The 18,876-nt window shown below is 50.8% G+C and overlaps 1 protein-coding gene across 3 annotated transcripts in view; it reads right to left on the reverse strand.

The window, feature by feature from the left end:
- Positions 1-16,219, reverse strand: part of LOC140403319 (adhesion G protein-coupled receptor E3-like) — a 122,686-nt gene extending 106,467 nt beyond the window's left edge. For 2 of the 3 annotated variants that reach the window (XM_072491168.1, XM_072491167.1), the window contains exon 1: positions 15,941-16,218. In XM_072491168.1, the coding sequence (XP_072347269.1) occupies positions 15,941-15,992 (52 nt within the window). In that variant the 5' untranslated portion in view covers positions 15,993-16,218. Of the gene's footprint in view, positions 1-15,940 lie in introns of all 3 variants that reach the window. The other variant, XM_072491166.1, reaches the window with a different exon arrangement.
- Between the last annotated feature and the right edge of the window lie 2,657 nt (positions 16,220-18,876).

The raw sequence follows: 18,876 nt of genomic DNA on the forward strand, positions 1-18,876 counted from the left end.
ATGCTCGAGTATTAATGCTGCTGTGCTGGTAATTCAGAGACCCAGATTTAATGCTCTGGGGACCTAGGTTCAATTCCCACCACACCCGGCGGAGAATTAAATAAAGAAAATCTGGAATTGAAAGTCCAATGATGACCAACGCCCTCACTAACAGCACTGTGGGTGCACCTACACCCCATGGACTGCAAGCACTTAAAAAGGCAGCTCACCACCACCTGGCCAAGGGTAATTAGGGATGGATACCGGCCTAACCAGCGAAGCCCACATCCCTCGAATGATTCCTCCACTCTCACCCTCACACATGAAAATTAAAATTGCTTATTGTCACAAGTAGGCTTCAATGAAGTTACTGTGAAAAGCCCCTCATCGCCACATTCCGGCGCCTGATCGGGGAGGCTGTTACAGGTTACACCAACGGTGTAAGCTTTGCACCCACAGCTCTCGGCCTCCAGATACCTCCGGCTATTCAAACTGGTGGCAGGTGCGTCAGCCTCAGGCAGTGAAACACAATCACCCAATTCTTTCCTCTGTCTTGCCGACGAGGCGGGGCACGGCAGAAGGGAGCAGAGCAGAACCAATAGGAGTGGAGGACCCCAACATCTCCTAAACCCAACATAAAGAGAGGTGGTGGCCCAAGCGACAAGACCTCTGACATCCGACATCACCAGGAACGTTGAGGATGATAATGCGCTCCTGCCAAAACACCCCCCTCAGCTCCAGCTCACCCTCATCCTGCTATTTGACATGATTTGCAAGCAGATTCGGATGGTAGTGGATCTCTCACTTCCCACCCCAGCACACCCACCCCTCGTCCACACTTCCCCTTCTGGTTTCAAACACCCAAGAACTTCCTAGCAGCCCGCGCCAGCCCAAGGAGGAGGAGGCCAAGCAAGAGCACAGCCCTGCCAAAGAGGCCCCGTCACGTGATTCGCCCCATAGCCACCAGCTCAGACGCCAGTAATGTATGCACCTGGGAGGCTAGAGTGGGGATCAGTCGCCGGGCGGGAGCTGGCCGCAGCCATCTCAGAGTGGCCCAGTTTGTCAGCTCGCTGGAGGGTTAAGGGTAGCGAGGCTGTTTCCACATGTGGTGGAAAGTGAAACGGCTGCCGTAACTTCAAACTGGTTCGTCGTAAACGCAGTTTGTGGAAACTCCTTTACCCACAGCGTGGTTAGGTTGTCATACTGAGAACTTCCTCAGAATGGCAATTAAAGCCGGATTGCCACTCTGCTCCGTCGTCTGAGCATGCGTAACCTCAGGTTTCTTCGAGCATGTCTCGCCTGTCCGAATCCGGCCTGACGATATCCAGGCAGCGCACTGTGCCCCTGGCGCCCAGCGTCAAGGGCAAACGCTGCCGGATGTCAGGAGGCTGCGTCCCCTATTTATTAACAACACTAGTTTCCATCACCCAGTTAAGTTAAGGTCCTTGACAGGCCGGGGAGAAGCAAAGTGCATCAGGTAAGCGGGTAGGTTTTGTTGAGGGGGGGGGAGAGGTGGGGTAGGAATTGGAGGGGGTGGTCAGTCAGGTCAGGCCTGGGGATGGGAGTTGGGTAAGGCCAGGACTGGGGTGCGAGGGTTGGGGAGTGGGGGGGGGGAGAGAGTGGGGAGGTGGTTGGTCAGGTCGAGTCTGTGGAAGGGCTAGTGGGGAACGGTTCCTGGTGTGTCAGGTAGGGCTGGGGCTGGCGTGGAGGGCTCTGGGGGGGCAGGGGCATAGAGTCCCCTTGCGGTTATGAGGAATGCTGTGGGCTGGGGTGAGAGTCGAGGTTGACCGGGTTTTGTGGGTGGGGCGCAGTTGGGGGGGGGGGATGGACTTCCACAGATTGGAGAGTTTCCATCGGGGGGGGAGGGGGGGTGTAGCAGGAAGGCAGCCAAGGAAGTATTCCTTGGGAGTGGGGGGGGTCTTGTTCCTGTGAGTGTTTAGGTGATTGGGGAGCGGGGGGAGTGTCGGTGCGGAGACGTCATGTGAAGGGGGGGGTGGGAGGGATTCTGTGGGCGGGTCGGTGTGGGCTTGTGTGACAGTTACCGAGAAGTGAAGAGAGGCAAGAATTCTTCTCACCTTTTCTGGTGTGACTATTATCGGAACTTTGTGATGTAAATCGCATCTTCAGATGCTTCCAAATGCAGGGAAATAGTCCAGATCTTGCAGCTTTTGGACAGGGACTGCTGCATTATCTGAGGAGTCACGAATGGTGCTGAACATTGTGTAGTCATCCGCAAACATCCCCACTTCTGACCTTATGATGGAAGGGAGGTCATTGATGAAGCAGCTGAAGATGGTTGGGCCCAGGACACGACCCTGAGGAACTCCTACAGTGATGTCCTGGAGCTGAGATGATTGACCTCCAACCACCACAACCATCTTCCTTTGTGCCGGGTATGACTCCAGCCAGAGGAGAGTTTCCCCCCTGATTCCCATTGACTCCAGTATACCTCGGGCTCCTTGATGACACACTCGGTCAAATGCTGCCTTGATGTCAAGGGTGTCATAATATATACCAGTATATCATGGTGCAGACACACACTGATGGACACACAGTGGGACCAATCAACACAACACCACAGCCAATCACCAGTTAGAGTGCACGCACTATAAAGACAGGGGGCATCAGAGTTCCCGCTCATTCGAGCTGTAGCTAGCTGGGAGGACAGAGCTCACAGCCTGCAGCACAGACATTCACCATGTGCTGAGTGCATCAACTGGTTAGGACAAGGCAAACGTCTTTAGTTAAAGCTAGTATCAAAAGAACAAACAAAGAACAAAGAAATGTACAGCACAGGAACAGGCCCTTCGGCCCTCCAAGCCCGTGCCGACCATGCTGCCCGACTGAACTACAATCTTAAAGAACTAAGAAATGTACAGCACATGATACAGAATGTATCGTATTAACCCACAGTCAGAGTATGTTAAACAGTCAATGATTCGATAAAATAGTGTTGCAACTATTTCAAATGTTGGTGACCTGTATGTGTGCCATGGATCCAGAGCGCCCAACACAACAGGGGGGAGTCACTCTCACCCCACCTCTGGCATTATACTCTTTGATCCAATGAGGTCAGGAGCTGAGTGACCCTGGCGGAAACCAAACTGAGCGTCCATGAGCAGGTTGTTGCTGAGTAAGTGCCGCTTGATAGCAATGTTGATGGCCCCTTCCATCACTTTGCTGATGATGGAGAGTCGACTGATAGGGCGGAAATTGGTCGGGTTGGATTTGTGCTGTTTCTTGTGTACAGGACACCTCTGGACAATTTTCCACATTGCCGGGTAGATGCCAGTGCTGTAGCTGTACTGAACAGCTCGGCTAGACGTGCGGCAGATTCTGGAGCACAGGTCCTCACTACTTTTACCGGGATATTATCAGGACCCATAGCCTGTGCAGTATCCAGTGCCTTCAGCCGTTTCTCGATATCCAGTGGAGTGAATCGTATTGGCTGAAGACCAACATTCATGATGGTGGGGGGCCTCCGGAGGAGACCCAGATGGATCGTCCACTCGGCACTTCGGTTGACGCCTCGCTCTTTCGGACCCGCTATACTCGCTGTGGGGTTGAGAGTCAAGCTTGACCGGGTTGGGGGGCGGGTGCGGTTTGGGGAGATGTAATTCCACAGATTGAGGTGCTTCTGTCGGGGGGGTGGGGGGGGGGGGGGGAAGGGGAGGCAGCCGAGGAGGTAGTCCCTTGGGAGTGAGGGGCCCGTGAATGGTTAGGTGACCTGGGGAGCGGGGTGGGGGGGGTGGGGGGTCACCTGAAGGAGACCAGGGGGGTGGAGGGGTTCCATGGGTGGGTCAGTGTGGGCCTGTGGCACAGTTGCCCAGAAGTTAAAAGAGGCTGTAATTCGTAACTATTATCCGAAGTTTGGCATCTAATAAATCTCATTTTCGAATGTTTCCAAGTGCAGGGCAATCGCCGGAGAGCGGGGGTTTCCCCAGTGCAAGTTAGGGGGGGTGGTTCCCCACTGCATGTTTGGGTGCCTTTTCCGCTCACTCTTCCAGTACGACATGTGGAACTGGAGCTGCGGCCCAATCGAAGGATATATTATTAGGGTGAGGTGACGTCGGGTTGGGGGAGGCTTGTGTGGATTGCAAACACCAGGAGAACTAGATGGGCCATATGGGTTGTTTCCATGTTGTGAATGCCGCGTCACTGTTAGTAATTTTCCTGGAATTCTGGTAAACAATCCCAAGCTGACCAAAAGCTTTTACAACTGCTGGCAAAAAAATCCCACAAACAAATGTCAACTGAAGTGCGTCCTTGCCAACTTGGGAATTTCTGACTCAACTTCCCCTCAACCAAGACGCTTAGACCACTGTGGCAGTGACTTTTGATGCCTGGACCATTCATTTCCACAACCCCACACTGACTCAGGCCAGTCCTGATGTTTATCAGCTCCACAAGATCAAAGGTCAACCCTAGCTCCTCATGGGAAAATGTTCGCTGAGGAAAAGGCGGCTCCTTCAACGAGGCTGCACTGCCTCATGGGTAACTCTGTTCAGAATGTGCTCACGCATTGGAGAACCGCTCGAGCTCTCAATCCACTGAGACACAGGGAGATTTTAGTGGGGGACGGTAGAGTTTGACCGTTCTGACCGTGTCTGCGTGGGTTTCCTCCAGGTGCTCCGTTGTGGTATTCACCACTGATGTATATATTGTATACGGGGCAGCACGGTAGCATAGCGGTTAGCGCAATTGCTTCACAGCTCCAGGGTCCCAGGTTCGATTCCCGGCTGGGTCACTGTCTGTGCGGAGTCTGCACGTTCTCCCCGTGTGTGCGTGGGTTTCCTCCGGGTGCTCCGGTTTCCTCCCACAGTCCAAAGATGTGCAGGTTAGGTGGATTGGCCATGCTAAATTGCCCTTAGTGTCCAAAATTGCCCTTAGTGTCCAAAATTGCCCTTAGTGTTGGTTGAGTGGGGTTACTGGGTTATGGGGATAGGGTGGTGTGGGATTGGGTAGGGTGCTCTTTCCAAGAGCCGGTGCAGACTCGATGGGCCGAATGGCCTCCTTCTGCACTGTAAATTCTATGAAATCTATATAGGATGTTGATATAGGTGCTTTACGGTAAGGCCCCTGTACTACAGGTACGGGGGTAGATCCCTGCCTGCTGGCTCCGCCCAGTAGGCGGAGTATAAATATGTGTGCTCCTCGTACAGCAGCCATTTCGCCAGCTGCTGTAGGAGGCCACATATCTCAGTGTAATAAAGCCTCGATTACACCCGACTCTCGTCTTTGTGTAATTGATCGCGCATCACAAGTTTCCTCCCAGAGTCCAAAGATGTGCAGGTTAGGGGGGGTTTACGGGAAAAGGGCGGGGGAGTGAGCCTGAATAGGGTGCTCTCTCAGAGGGCCGGTGCAGACACGATGGCCGAATGGCCTCCTTCTGCAGTGTAGCAATTCTGGGATTCTCACAAAGCCGGTAGTTAGCCTGCTTGTCGGGACAGGACATTAAAGGGCAAACCTCCTTTCAGAACATTTCACTGAACTTGAGAAGTAGGAGCAGAAGTTGGTCATTCATCCCCTTGAACTTGCTCTGCCATCCAATCAGATGATGGCCAATCTTCTTTTGGGGCATCTTGACAAATATATAAACAGGCTGGCAATAGAGGAATATTGACCCTGGAACGATAAGCAACATTCATGAAGACATATTTTGAGAGCCGACACAGTCAGACAAGGACACAGTCAGACAAGGACACAGTCAGACAAGGACACAGTCGATCAAGGATACAGTCAGACAAGGACACAGTCAGTCAAGGACACAGTCATACAAGGATACAGTCAAACAAGGATACAGTCAGACAAGGACACAGTCAGTCAAGGACACAGTCAGACAAGGATACAGTCAGACAAGGACACAGTCAGACAAGGACACAGTCAGACAAGGACACAGTCGATCAAGGATACAGTCAGACAAGGACACAGTCAGTCAAGGACACAGTCATACAAGGATACAGTCAAACAAGGATACAGTCAGACAAGGACACAGTCAGTCAAGGACACAGTCAGACAAGGATACAGTCAGACAAGGATACAGTCAGACAAGGACACAGTCAGACAAGGACACAGTCAGATGAGGATACAGTCAGACAAGGATACAGTCAGACAAGGACACAGTCAGACAAGGACACAGTCAGACAAGGATACAGTCAGGCAAGGACACAGTCAGACAAGGACACAGTCAGACAAGGATACAGTCAGACAAGGACACAGTCAGACAAGGACACAGACAAGGAAAGAGAGACAGACCAGCAGAAGAAGGACCCAGTCTTGACTTCATCAAAAGGCAGAGAACTGAAGCCAGGCTTTTGCTGGCATCGGGATTCTCTGCTCTCCACTGCCACCGATTTCCCGGAGGCATGGGGTGTCTCCAACGGGAATTCCCGTTGTTAGCGACAGGGCCGGTGAATCCTGCCACCAGAATTTGTTGCCCATCCCTGATTGCCCTTGGCAAGGTGTTGGTGAGAGGCCTTCTTGAACCCACTGTCGTCCATGTAGGCACACCCACAATGAAGGCAGCAGGACAGGTAGCTAAGATGGCGAGGAAGGCATGTGGGATACTTGCTGTTATTAGCCGAGGCGCAGAATATAAGAGCAGTGAGGTTATGATGGAGCTGTATAAAATGCTGCTTAGGCCACAGCTGGAGTATGTATGCAGTTCTCGTCGCCACACTATAACAAAGATGTGATTGCACTGGAGAGGGTGCAGAGGAGATTCACCAGGATGCTGTCTGGGCTGGAGCGTTTCAGCTTTGAAGAGAGGCTGGGGAGGCTGGGGTTGTTATCCTTGGAGCAGAGAAGGCTGAGGGGGGACCTGATCGAGGTGTACAAAATTCTGAGGGACATAAATAAGGAAGATAGGAAGACACTTTCCCCTTGAGTAGAGGGGTCAATAACCGGGGGGTGGGGGGTGGGGGGGGGGGGGGAGGGGGGAGGTGGGGGGAGGGGGGGATAGATTCAAGGTAATGGGAGGTGATTTAATAATAATAGCTTATTGCCACAAGTCGGCTTCAATGAAGTTACTGTGAAAAGCCCCTAGTCGCCACATTCCGGCGCCTGTTCAGGGAGGCCGGTACGGCAATTGAGCCCGCGCTGCTGGCCTTGTTCTGCATTACAAGCCAGCTGTTTAGCCCACCGTGCCAAACCAGCCCCATATCACTTAATCACCTGGTGAATTGAGGGAAAGGGTTTTCACCCAGAGGGGGGTGGGAGTCTGGAACTCGCTGCTGAAAAGGGCGGTGGAGGCAGAGACCCTCACAGCGTTTAAGAAGGATTTAGATGAGTACTTGAAATGCCAAAGTGTACAAAGGCTATGGACCAAGTGCTGGAAAAGGGGATTGGAATAGATAGGTGCTTGATAGCCGGTGCACACACAATAGGCCGATAGGCCTCTTTCTCTGCTGTAAAACTCTATGACTCTATGACACTGCTGTTGGGACACTGCACCGAAACTCCCTTACTCTTCAAATAACAAAATAACAAAGTAAGATTTTTTTTTTTTTTAAATGCAGTACAAACACTTTTAACATCCAGCTGAAAGGGTAGTTGGGCCTTGACTTAACCATTTCTCCAAAGTTCACTGCATCCTGCATGTGTAGCACTCCCCAGTAAGACCCCGGGAGGGTCAGCCAAGATACTTGAACCCACAACGTTCTGACTCAGAGACAATCTGAGCGCAATCACTGAATCACAGATGACATAGTGTATATTTTGGATGGGCTCATTACTCCCTCCCAGTGAAACAAACCACCTGTTTCTCAGTTAGCCGCTGTTCATAACGGTGGTGTGTGTGTGTGTGTGTGTGTGTGTGAAGACTAATTGTGACGTGTGCAAAGAATATATTGCCTTCACTTTGGAGAAGGGCCTTATGCTAAAGGTTCCTTAAACTTTCACACAAACAATTGACTTCACCACGAGACGTTCGGTGAGGTTTGCACCCATGTCCAAATGGATTGGGGGCAGCACGGTAGCATTGTGGATAGCACAATTGCTTCACAGCTCCAGGGTCCCAGGTTCGATTCCGGCTTGGGTCACTGTCTGTGCGGAGTCTGCACGTCCTCCCCGTGCGTGCGTGGGTTCCCTCCGGGTGCGCTCCGGTTTCCTCCCACAGTCCAAAGATGTGCGGGTTAGGTGGATTGGCCATGATAAATTGCCCTTAGTGTCCAAAATTGCCTTTAGTGTTGGGTGGGGTTACTGGGTTATGGGGATAGGGTGGAGGTGTTGACCTTGGGTAGGGTGCTCTTTCCAAGAGCTGCTGCAGTCTCGATGGGCCGAATGGCCTCCTTCTGCACCGTAAATTCTATGATAAATTCTATGATTTGAAGACGAGGAGGCCATTCAGCCCCTCCATCCTGTTCTCCGATTCAATTAGCTCATGGTTCTGCACCTCAACTCTAGCTACTTGCCCTTGCTCCAAATCTCTTGATGCCCTTTCTCCTCAGGTACCAGGCCCTGAGAGGGCGTTGGCAATCATGGACTTTCATTGGATGGTCCATGATTATGTTCGGCAAAGTCCTGGCTTTCTACAGTGTGGGTGACCAGGTAACACTCCCGCTCTTCCTGCCTGCCCTCAGGTGGTTTGGAAAGGAGTCACAGGCTGATAACCAACCTGTTTGGGCCACCTTGCAAGCTCACCTGTTGTAGCCATCAAGTCCTGAGGCGGGACTCGAACCTGGAGCAACTGGTCCAGAGGCAGCGTCGCTAACCCACAATGCAACAGGAGCTCCAATTAATGTCCTTAAATTTAAAGAGAATTGAGCAATCTTCATGTCAAAAGCTCCAATTAAGCCCCAGCACCCACAGCCTTCTGTGGGCAAGAGGTTCAGATTTACCCAACACTTTCTGGGTAAATGAAAAAAAATGAAATGAAAATCTCTTATTGTCACAAGTAGGCTTCAAATGAAGTTACTGTGAAAAGCCCCTAGTCGCCACATTCCGGCGCCTGTTCGGGGAGGCTGGTACGGGAATTAAACCGTGCTGCTGGCCTGCCTTGGTCTGCTTTAAAAGCCAGCGATTTAGCCCTGTGCTAAACAGCCCCGAATGAAAATCGCTTATTGTCACGAGTAGGCTTCAATGAAGTTACTGTGAAAAGCCCCTAGTCGCCACATTCCGGCGCCTGTTCGGGGAGGCTGGTACAGGAATTGAACCGTGCTGCTGGCCTGCCTTGGCCTGCTTTAAAGGCCAGCGATTTAGCCCAGTGTGCTAAACCAGCCCCTGAAATAAAGTGCTCCCATCTTTGTCCCAAATGGCCCAGCTCTAATTTGAAAATGGCTCCCTCATTCTTCACCGTTTCAACTCTATCGAATCCTTTGCACATTTCAAACAAGACAATCCGATCATCTTCTCACTCTTCTACAGTCAAGGCAACATTAAATAATTCACTTTCTAAGCATTGGTATCGTTCAGGTAAATCTTCACCCTGCCCCACCCTGTAGCGGATTGAAAATTGCAATGTGCATTTTGTCCACTTGTGACGACCATGCATCATGTACAGAGAAAATTGAGGCCGTGCTGAACAGCTTGTTCATTTATCATTTTAAAAGTTTCAGCTGAATATAGACTGTTTCTATCACAAGGCCTTCACAATCAATGCCAATATGTAGCTTCCGGGGTGGAGTAAGCAAACCTGGACAAATGGTCTGACAAAGACTCAATACAACTAGATTACGTCTCGCCACGGATAGATTCTAACAAGGTGGAGTTAAGGGGAGAAGGATACATTGACTGTGTGAGAATATTAACAGCTTCCTCCAAGCAACGTCCCCAGACTAAACAAAATGTTGACCCTTGAGAACACATTACATACAGAATAAGATCCTGTAAACAGAGTCATGATCAACAGAGCCAAATAGAGGATGGGTAAATAGGGAATGGGAACAGAGAGGAGACTTGGGATGAGGACCCGGATCTCATGCAATGACATGGCGCTGATTATTTCTGTCTCTCATGGGAGCCGCACTTCAGTAACTCTCTCCCAAAGCCGCCACTAATAACTGGTGCTTTTTCATTGTTCAGTATGGGTGGAGGGAATGTGGAGAATGTTTCACTGAGAGCTGACACATTCCTCGAAAGAGTGAGCTATCCACAGAACATCATGTAGTGCGTCACCATGATAAAGCAATCATTAAGCTGACACTAATTGTGGTCACAGTCTGATTCTGACAACACAAAGGTCAACATATTCAGATAGTGACCACTCCAGCACACTCACAGTCTGATAGTGACCACCCCAACACACTCACAGTCTGATAGTGAACGCCCCAACACACACACGGTCTGATAGTGACCACCCCAACACACTCACAGTCTGATAGTGAACACCCCAACACACTCACAGTCTGATAGTGACCACCCCAACACACTCACAGTCTGATAGTGAACACCCCAACACACACACGGTCTGATAGTGACCACCCCAACACACTCACAGTCTGATAGTGAACACCCCAACACACACACGGTCTGATAGTGACCACCCCAACACACTCACAGTCTGATAGTGGCCACTCTAGTCTCACATCAGCTCAATCCCCAGTACCCGGTTTATGTCGCAGTACACATCGCACCCCTCCGATACCCCTGCTAACTCTGCCAATCCCACAATTCATTCCCCCAATGCACTGCTCCTTCCCCGAATTCCTCTCTCAGTTCCTGCCTCGCGTCTCCAATAATCCCATCAGCCATCCCTCGAGCCCCCATGCTCATCTCCAAGTGCTTCGCAGCAGGTTTCCCGCACATAGCAAGCGCACTCTCAGTGAGTTCGGCCTTCACAAACCCCAACAAATGTTTTTTAATTGTTTCTTGGCTGGTTTCGTCTCACCATATCGCTGGTACTTGCCCTTTTTCTGGCTCCTCACCTCTTCTTTGACCACTCTCCAAGCTCTTACCTGCACCCTCTCCTCCACCCACTGGTCCACAGTACCCCATTTGACCTTTGCCCTCTTCTTTGCTGCCCTTCCTCTCCGGGTCATGATGCCATGACGACCTCAGGACCAGCCATATACATGGCCAGAGCTTTTGGATTAATCCAGGTTCCCTGTCAACTCAGGAAATTCAACTTGTGAGTGAGACTGTAACCCACGCACCAATGAGAGTAGTTCTGATATTGCCTGAACGTGGAATTAATTGTTAATTCTGTCATGGGAATGTCACTTTAAGAAATGTTTGTCATCTCAAGTGGCTGCAGTGATGTCAGTGTGTGGGTGGAGCTGGGCCCTGGCTCTGCTTTTTACTTTCGTTTTGAGCTGGAAGCTGTTTTTGGCTCCGAGTTTTAGTTTAGTTTTCAGTTAGGGAGCTGCATCCAAACCAAGAAGGTGTATTTTGGTCTCTCTCTGGGCATGCTAAAGAATGTCTCCAGATCACTTGATAATTTCAAAGTAATACATGCTTCTGTAAGGAATGCAAACCTACTGTTTTTGTTATTAAAAAAGGATGTTTTTCTTATGGACGTTGTTAGGAAAGTTACTAAGGGTTACCTGTAGAGTACTGTATCTTTGGGGGGGAATTTGTGGAGGTAGTTTGATAAGATGTTTACTGTGTTTTTCTAAAATGTTAACTGGATTCATAGAATAAACATTGTTTTGTTTAAAAATACTGAAGCTCTCTGTTGCATTACACCTGTAAAGAAGGACCTTCTGCCCCTCATAACCAAAAACTACTAAACGTTGTAGGTCAGGTGAACTCCATGATACACTTTGGTGTTCTCTAAACCCTGGCCTAGAATAATTCAAAGCATGCGAGCATCACTGGCTTGTCCCAGCATTTATTTCCCATTCCTAATTGCCTTTGAGAAGGTGGTGGTGAGCTGCCTTCTCGAACTGCAGCGGTCCCTGTGGTGTAGGTACACCCATAGTGCTGTTAGGGAGGGAGGGACAGGATTTTGACCCGCGACAGTGAAGGAACGGCCGATATATTTCCAAGTCAGGATGGTGAGTATCTTGGAGGAGAATCTGCAGGTGGGGGTGTTCCCATGTGTCTACTGCCCTTGACCAGCTAGGAGGTAGCGGTCGTGGGTTTGGGAAGGTGCTGCCTGAGGAGTTACCCATTGATTGCAATGTGAAGGGAAGGAACATTTTGAATGATGATTAAGAGGGGGGGGGGGGCTTGAGGAGAGGTGGGAGCGGAGGTGGTAATTCCGTGGTGCGCAATATTTATCAAAGTCACAATGACCTCCAACGAATCAAGCACAGGTTGTAAAGGAAGCCGGATGCTGTGCCTTTACGACACGTTGTCAAATGTCACTGGGCCCCGTTTAAGAAAAGGCGTCAGCCTCAAGATTGTCACCTACTCCTGCGGCCTATGTGTGGCAGTGCAATCAAGGAATCTCTTCACAACCAACACCGTAGTCAGAATAGTAATCAAAGCGAGATCGTCACCGATCCGATTGTCATTGCCTCGACAATTAATTTTCCTCTTCCACCCCTCTCCCCCCCCTCCCCCCCCCCCCCCCACTCTCCTCTGAACCCCCCTGCCGGCTAAGATCGGCGTGAGACCCCCACCCTTGGCTAAATTGAAATCTATGGCACAATTTGCTCTGGGGGTCCAGTTGCTGTGGCAACATGCACCCCCCTCCTCCGCCCCTCCCCTGCCCCCCCCCCCCCCCTTACCCAATGCATATTGTAGTCCGGAGCAATGGGTGGTGAATGTAGAGCCCTGCCAAAGTGGTTAGCACTGTTGCTTCACGGCGCCAGGGTCCCAGGTTCGACTCCCGGCTCGGGTCACTGTCTGTGCTGCGTCTGTACGTTCTCTCCCGTGCCTGCGTGGGTTTCCTCCGGGTGCTCCGGTTTCCTCCCACAAGTCCCGAAAGACGTGCTTGTTCGGTGAATTGGACATTCTGAATTCTCCTTCTGTGTTACCCGAACAGGCGCCGGAGTGTGGCGACTGGGGGCTTTTCACAGTAACTTCATTGCAGTGTTAATGTAAGCCTAATAAAGATTGAGACACTGATAATGATTATTATTATTAGCATTCTGCCCATCGCATCAGTAACCTGGGGCAGGATTCTCCGCAATCGGCGCGATGTCCGCCGACCGGCGCCAAAAACGTCGCGAATCAGTCCGGCATCGCGCCGCCCCAAAGGTGCGGAATTCTCCGCATCTTGAGGGGCCGAGCCCTCACCTTCAGGGGCTAGGTCCGCGCCGGACTGATTTCCGCCCCGCCAGCTGGCGGGAAAGGCCTTTGGTGCCCCGCCAGCTGGCGCGGAAATGACTTTGCCGGGCGGTGCATGCGCGGGAGCGTCAGCGGCCGCTCACGGCATTCCCGCGCATGCGCAGTGGACGGAGTCTCTTCCGCCTCCGCCATAGTGGAGACCGTGGCGAAGGCGGAAGGAAAAGAGTGCCCCCACGGCACAGGCCCGCCCGCGGATCGGTGGGCCCCGATCGCGGGCCAGATCGCCCCGCGCCCCCCCCCCCCCACCCCCAGGACCCCGGAGCCCGCCCGCGCCGCCTTGTCCCGCCGGTAAGAGAGGTGGTTTGATTCTCGCTGGCGGGACAGGCATTCCAGCAGCGGGAATTCAGCAGAATTGTCTTTATTAGCGAGTGGTGGGAATAAGAGCAAGGAGTTCTTGGGGCAAATTGTCGGAGAAGCTGGACAATCTCATGAGGGAGGAAGTAATAGGAGGATAAGTTGATGGGTGAAAGAAAAGGGAAACCCCACATGGAACAGTAACGCTAATAATAATAATAATAATCTTTATTAGTGTCACAAGTAGGCTTACATTAACACTGCAATGAAGTTACTGTCGCCACACTCCGGCGCCTGTTCGGGCACACGGAGGGAGAATTCAGAATGTCCAATTCACCTAACAAGCACGTCTTTCGGGACTTGCGAGAGGAAGCTGGAGCACCCGGAGGAAACCCATGCAGACACGGGGAGAACGCGCAGACTCCACACAGACAGTGACCCAAGCCAGCAACCAGGGTTGGGGACTGAATTTGGGAGTTTTTTTTTCACGGTTGAATGAAATGAGAATCGCTTATTGTCTGTTGCGGGAATTGAATCGTGCTGCTGGTCTGCCTTGGTCTGCTTTCGAAGCCAGCGATTTAGCCCTGTGCTAAACCAGCCCCTGTTTAGTCCTGCTTCAGCACGACAGCTACACAACTTTCTTCAAGCAGTCAAACCAAATTATCTTTGTTCATGCCAGGGGGCACCAAGGAGTTTAAACACACCAGTTGGCGCGTACCTTTGAGGGCCACCTTGCGGCATTTGCACTGTTTTATTGACACCATCAGTGCCGCAGGGCACGAACAGCTGCCAGTCAGGTTACCTCAGTGAAGTCAAAGTGGAGTCAACATTATCAACCCAATTCCCCCTGGTTGCCTGCGTGGTCGAGAGACGCGTGCCCCCCGCAAACCTCAGCCAGCGAGCAGGGCATCGAACCCAGCATCCTCCTCTTTTGCTTCTACTTTTCTGCCTCAGGACGTTCGTGGCCAGTCCTCCCCGAACATCGCAGCCCCACTTCAACCAGCCACTCACTGCGAGAAAGCCAATTTTGGAGAGCGGAATAAATCTGACCAGGCGGGGAGGCCACGCCACGGTCCCCTGACTCAGACTAGGTCGGATGCAACCTGCTCCTCTTCATACCAAGTTGCTGCACTCAAATTATCATGATAATTCTGTCCTTTCTGTCACTGCTCAATTAAAGTTTCTCGAATCAAATTCTCGGTTTATTCATTTTGAAAGGCACGGTAGAAATGACTGAATCATCAGGATTTCCATAACCGCAGAGACACACAAGAAATCATAGTTTCCCCTTGTATCAGACACAGTTACATCACAGCTCATTGCCCACATTCAATATACAGATTCAAACATACTCAAACACAATCAACCTACACAGTTTCTACTGCCAAGATGTTTGACAGTGTAGAAGGAGTCCTTTCTCACCCATCAAGTCTACCTTGGCTCTTCGAAAGGGATGTGTAGCCCCCACTCCCCTACCATTCCCCATAGCTCAGTCAATTGTTCGTTAAATCCAATTCCCCCTCAAAATCCATTCCGGTTATTATTCCCATCACCGTGCAAGGTGAGGAGCTCCAAACCACGATTGGAACTCCCTCCCTCACAGCACGTTGGGCGCACCTACACCCCGTGGACTGCGGCTCGCCACCACCTTCTCAAGGGGCGATTCGGGATGGGCGACACGTGCTGGGCCTTGACAGCGACACCCCACAAGTGCCAGAACGAGGCCATCAAGTCTGCACCGACCCTCCGAATGAACACCCTAGCTAGCTCCACTTCCCCGCCCTGTTCCCATGACCCCAACCTAAGCTGCACATCTTCGCACTGTGGGAGGAAACCGGAGCACCTGGAGGAAACCCACGCAGACATGAAATGAAAAATGAAATGAAAATCGCTTATTGTCACAAGTAGGCTTCAAATGAAGCTACTGTGAAAAGCCCCTAGTCGCCACATTCCGGCGCCTGTTCGGGGAGGCTGTTACAGGAATTGAACCGTGCTGCTGGCCTGCCTTGGTCTGCTTTCAAAGCCAGCGATTTAGCCCTGTGCTAAACCAGCTCCTAACATGGGGGGGGGGGAGAACATGCAAACTCCACATAGACAGTCGCCCGAGGTTGGAATCGAACCCGGGCCCCTAGCGCTGTGAGGCAGCCGTGCTAACCACTGTGCCGCCACCGTGCTGTTCTCAATTTACAAAACCCTTCTGCCGGTTTCTCTTCGTCTATCGAAGCCCCTTCATAATTTTGAACATGAAGGACCCCCCCGGTGTGAACGAGAAGCGGGGCTGCCACTCGACATGTAACACTGAGAAAATAAAAATCGAACAGATACGAGAGCGTAGAGATTTGAGCAGAGACCTTAATAGACTGCACCTCGTTGACAATGAGATTCAAAAGGTACATGGGGAGGGGGAGGTGAAATTCTATCACTCAGATATGGCGTTCATCTGGGGCACTGATTGACAGTAACCGTCTCTGGTAGTCAAATGAATTGGACTTACCCAGTAAGTATCTCCGGAGTGCCATCTTACTCACTGTCCAGACGGAGTTCATGTGCGGAGCTCTGAAGCTGCGCTGAGTGAGAATGTTGCAAGCCACATCCTCTGATTGTAACCACGTCAAAGCCAGGAAGCTGCTTGGAGTCCAGCTGGAGCTTGAAGTAGATGTATGTATATTATTCTCTCAAAATGTTCCAGTTGGATTGTGGTTGAATCATGAGCAGCTAATGGGAGTAAGCTGCCGCCAGTCTCTGCGAGGAAGCAATCAGTTTGTGAGGTTAGATGCAAAACCCCTTCAACGTTCGGTCCCTGCACACACCGGCTTTGATAAATCTGCTGACTCAAAAGGTTGACCAGACTGTTTGAAGGCGGCAACCGCTGACCCTTCGAATGTGTAATTGTGCTATCGTAAAATCATGGAATCTCTGCAGAGCCGAAAGAGGCCATTCGACACATTGGGACTGTGCCAGCCCTTGGAATGAGCCGATGTAGACCCAGGCCAACCCCCACCCTATCCCCGTAATTCCACCCACTGCTCTGAACACTAAGGGACACCTAACCTGCACATCTTTGATCTATTTAGTCTTTAACCTGAATTAAGGGTGATTAAAAAGAAGCAGGAAGTGGAGACAGATAAGCGACCTTTGATGCCTTTCCGACGAATTCTTAAATGCTATCGAGACCAGCTCAGCAATTCATCAGGTCATCGGTGCAGATTGTTTGCAGTTATTTTCGTTTGAACCTCGCTCACAATTTCATTCTCATTGTGGGGCAGGCCCACAGCAATCTCACATGTAGCCAAACATATGTGAGATTGGTGGGTTTTTAAAAGAAAATTACCAAAGGTTAATCACAAATGCCGTCGTCGTCTTCATAAAGGAAACCCCTGAACATAGAACATAGAACATTACAGCGCAGTACAGGCCCTTCGGCCCTCGATATTGCGCCGACCTGTGAAACCACTCTAAAGCCCATCTACACTATTCCCTTATCATCCATATGTTTATCCAATGACCATTTGAATGCCCTTAGTGTTGGCGAGTCCACTACTGTTGCAGGCAGGGCATTCCACACCCTTACTACTCTCTGAGTAAAGAACATACCTCTGACATCTGTCTTATATCTATCTCCCCTCAATTTAAAGCTATGTCCCCTCGTGCTGGACATCACCATCCAAGGAAAAAGGCTCTCACTGTCCACCCTATCCAATCCTCTGATCATCTTGTATGCCTCAATTAAGTCACCTCTAAACCTTCTTCTCTCTAATGAAAACAGCCTCAAGTCCCTCAGCCTTTCCTCATAAGATCTTCCCTCCATACCAGGCAACATTCTGGTAAATCTCCTCTGCACCCTTTCCAATGCTTCCATATCCTTCCTATAATGCGGCGACCAGAATTGCACGCAATACTCCAAATGCGGCCGCACCAGAGTTTTGTACAGGTGCAACATGACCTCATGGCTTCGAAACTCAATCCCTCTACCAATAAAAGCTAACACAATCATTAACAACCTTCTTAACAACCCTCTCAACCTGAGTGGCAACTTTCAGGTCTGTGTGACATTATACAAATGTACATCATGGGAAGACTTAATGCAATGTTAAAACTAGCCACTAGATAGAGCTAAGGAACAGGACTGTCAATTGCACTGACTCTTAGATTTCTGGGAGAGTGAGCTGCAGAGAGTCCAGGAGAGTAGAGTAGAAGAGGCAGATGATGGTTAAGCATAGGAGACATCATTTGTGTATTTGAGAGGTCTGTAGTTAGAGATAGTCTAGTTGGGGAGCACGGTAGCTCAAGTGGATAGCACTGTGGCTTCACAGCGCCAGGGTCCCAGTTTCAATTCACCGCTGGGTCACTGTCTGTGCGGAGTCTGCACGTTCTCCCCGTGTCTGCGCGGGTTTCCTCCGGGTGCTCCGGTTTCCTCCCGCAGTCTAAAGATGTGTAGGTTAGGTGGATTGGCCATGATAAATTGCCCTTAGTGACCAAAAAGGGTAGGAGGGGTTATGGGGATAGGGTGGAAGTGAGGGATTAATGGATCGGTGCAGACTTGATGGGCCGAATGGCCTCCTTCTGCACTGTATGTTCTATGTTCTAACCTTATACTTTAGGAATATGTATGTATCTTATTTAACACTGTTAATAAATTAGTTTTGTTTGTTAACAAAGCTTGTTGTTCTTTGTTCAACACTACGCATCCAAGCCAACCAGGTAAAGCAAAGCAGAGAATAACACATGGTACCAGGAGTGAAACAACACACCTGGAAGCCATTATTCATCACCTTGGAATTACTCTCTGGGAAACGGATGCCCTGAGCTCCAACTAATACCTGCTTCATCCCGGATGGGATTCTCCATCGTGCAGTGCACCCTTGGGGTACTCCGTTTCGCCAGCCGGCCAGTGGTGTTTCCCATTGTGGGCAGCCCCACAGATTCAGGAAACCACCAGGCTGCCGGCGCAACAAAGAATCCCGACAGCAGAGAATCCAGACCCCCCCCCCCCCCATCTCTGGCAGCAAGAGAGTGTGAAGATTCCTTTCTGCCTCTTCATCAAAATAGTTTGAATCATCTTAAGAACTGGTGGCACTGCAGATGTAAGAGCCCCTCCTTCTGCACCAGCCCCATTCGGTGGGACACAGGTGAAGCCCCAGTCTTGTAGCTATGGTGAACACAACAGATTTGAGGCGGCAATGAGGCAAGAGGGGGAAATCCCTGATCCGCTGCTAGCTTGCGGCATCAGGACAGGAATGAATAAAGTGTGACTCCTATTCTCGGTTTTAGTTTTGGCTCAGTTGCTCTCGAAATGTTGCCCGTTCAAATCCCCTCCTGGCATTTCAGCTCCACACATTAGCCTTTAAGCTCCGTGGAGTGCTGCACTGTCAGGGGTGCTGTCCTTCAGCTGCGATGTGACACCGAAGCCCAGTCTCGGGTGGAATGAAT

The sequence above is a fragment of the Scyliorhinus torazame genome, chromosome 27, assembly GCF_047496885.1.
Source record: "Scyliorhinus torazame isolate Kashiwa2021f chromosome 27, sScyTor2.1, whole genome shotgun sequence".
NCBI lineage: Eukaryota > Metazoa > Chordata > Chondrichthyes > Carcharhiniformes > Scyliorhinidae > Scyliorhinus > Scyliorhinus torazame.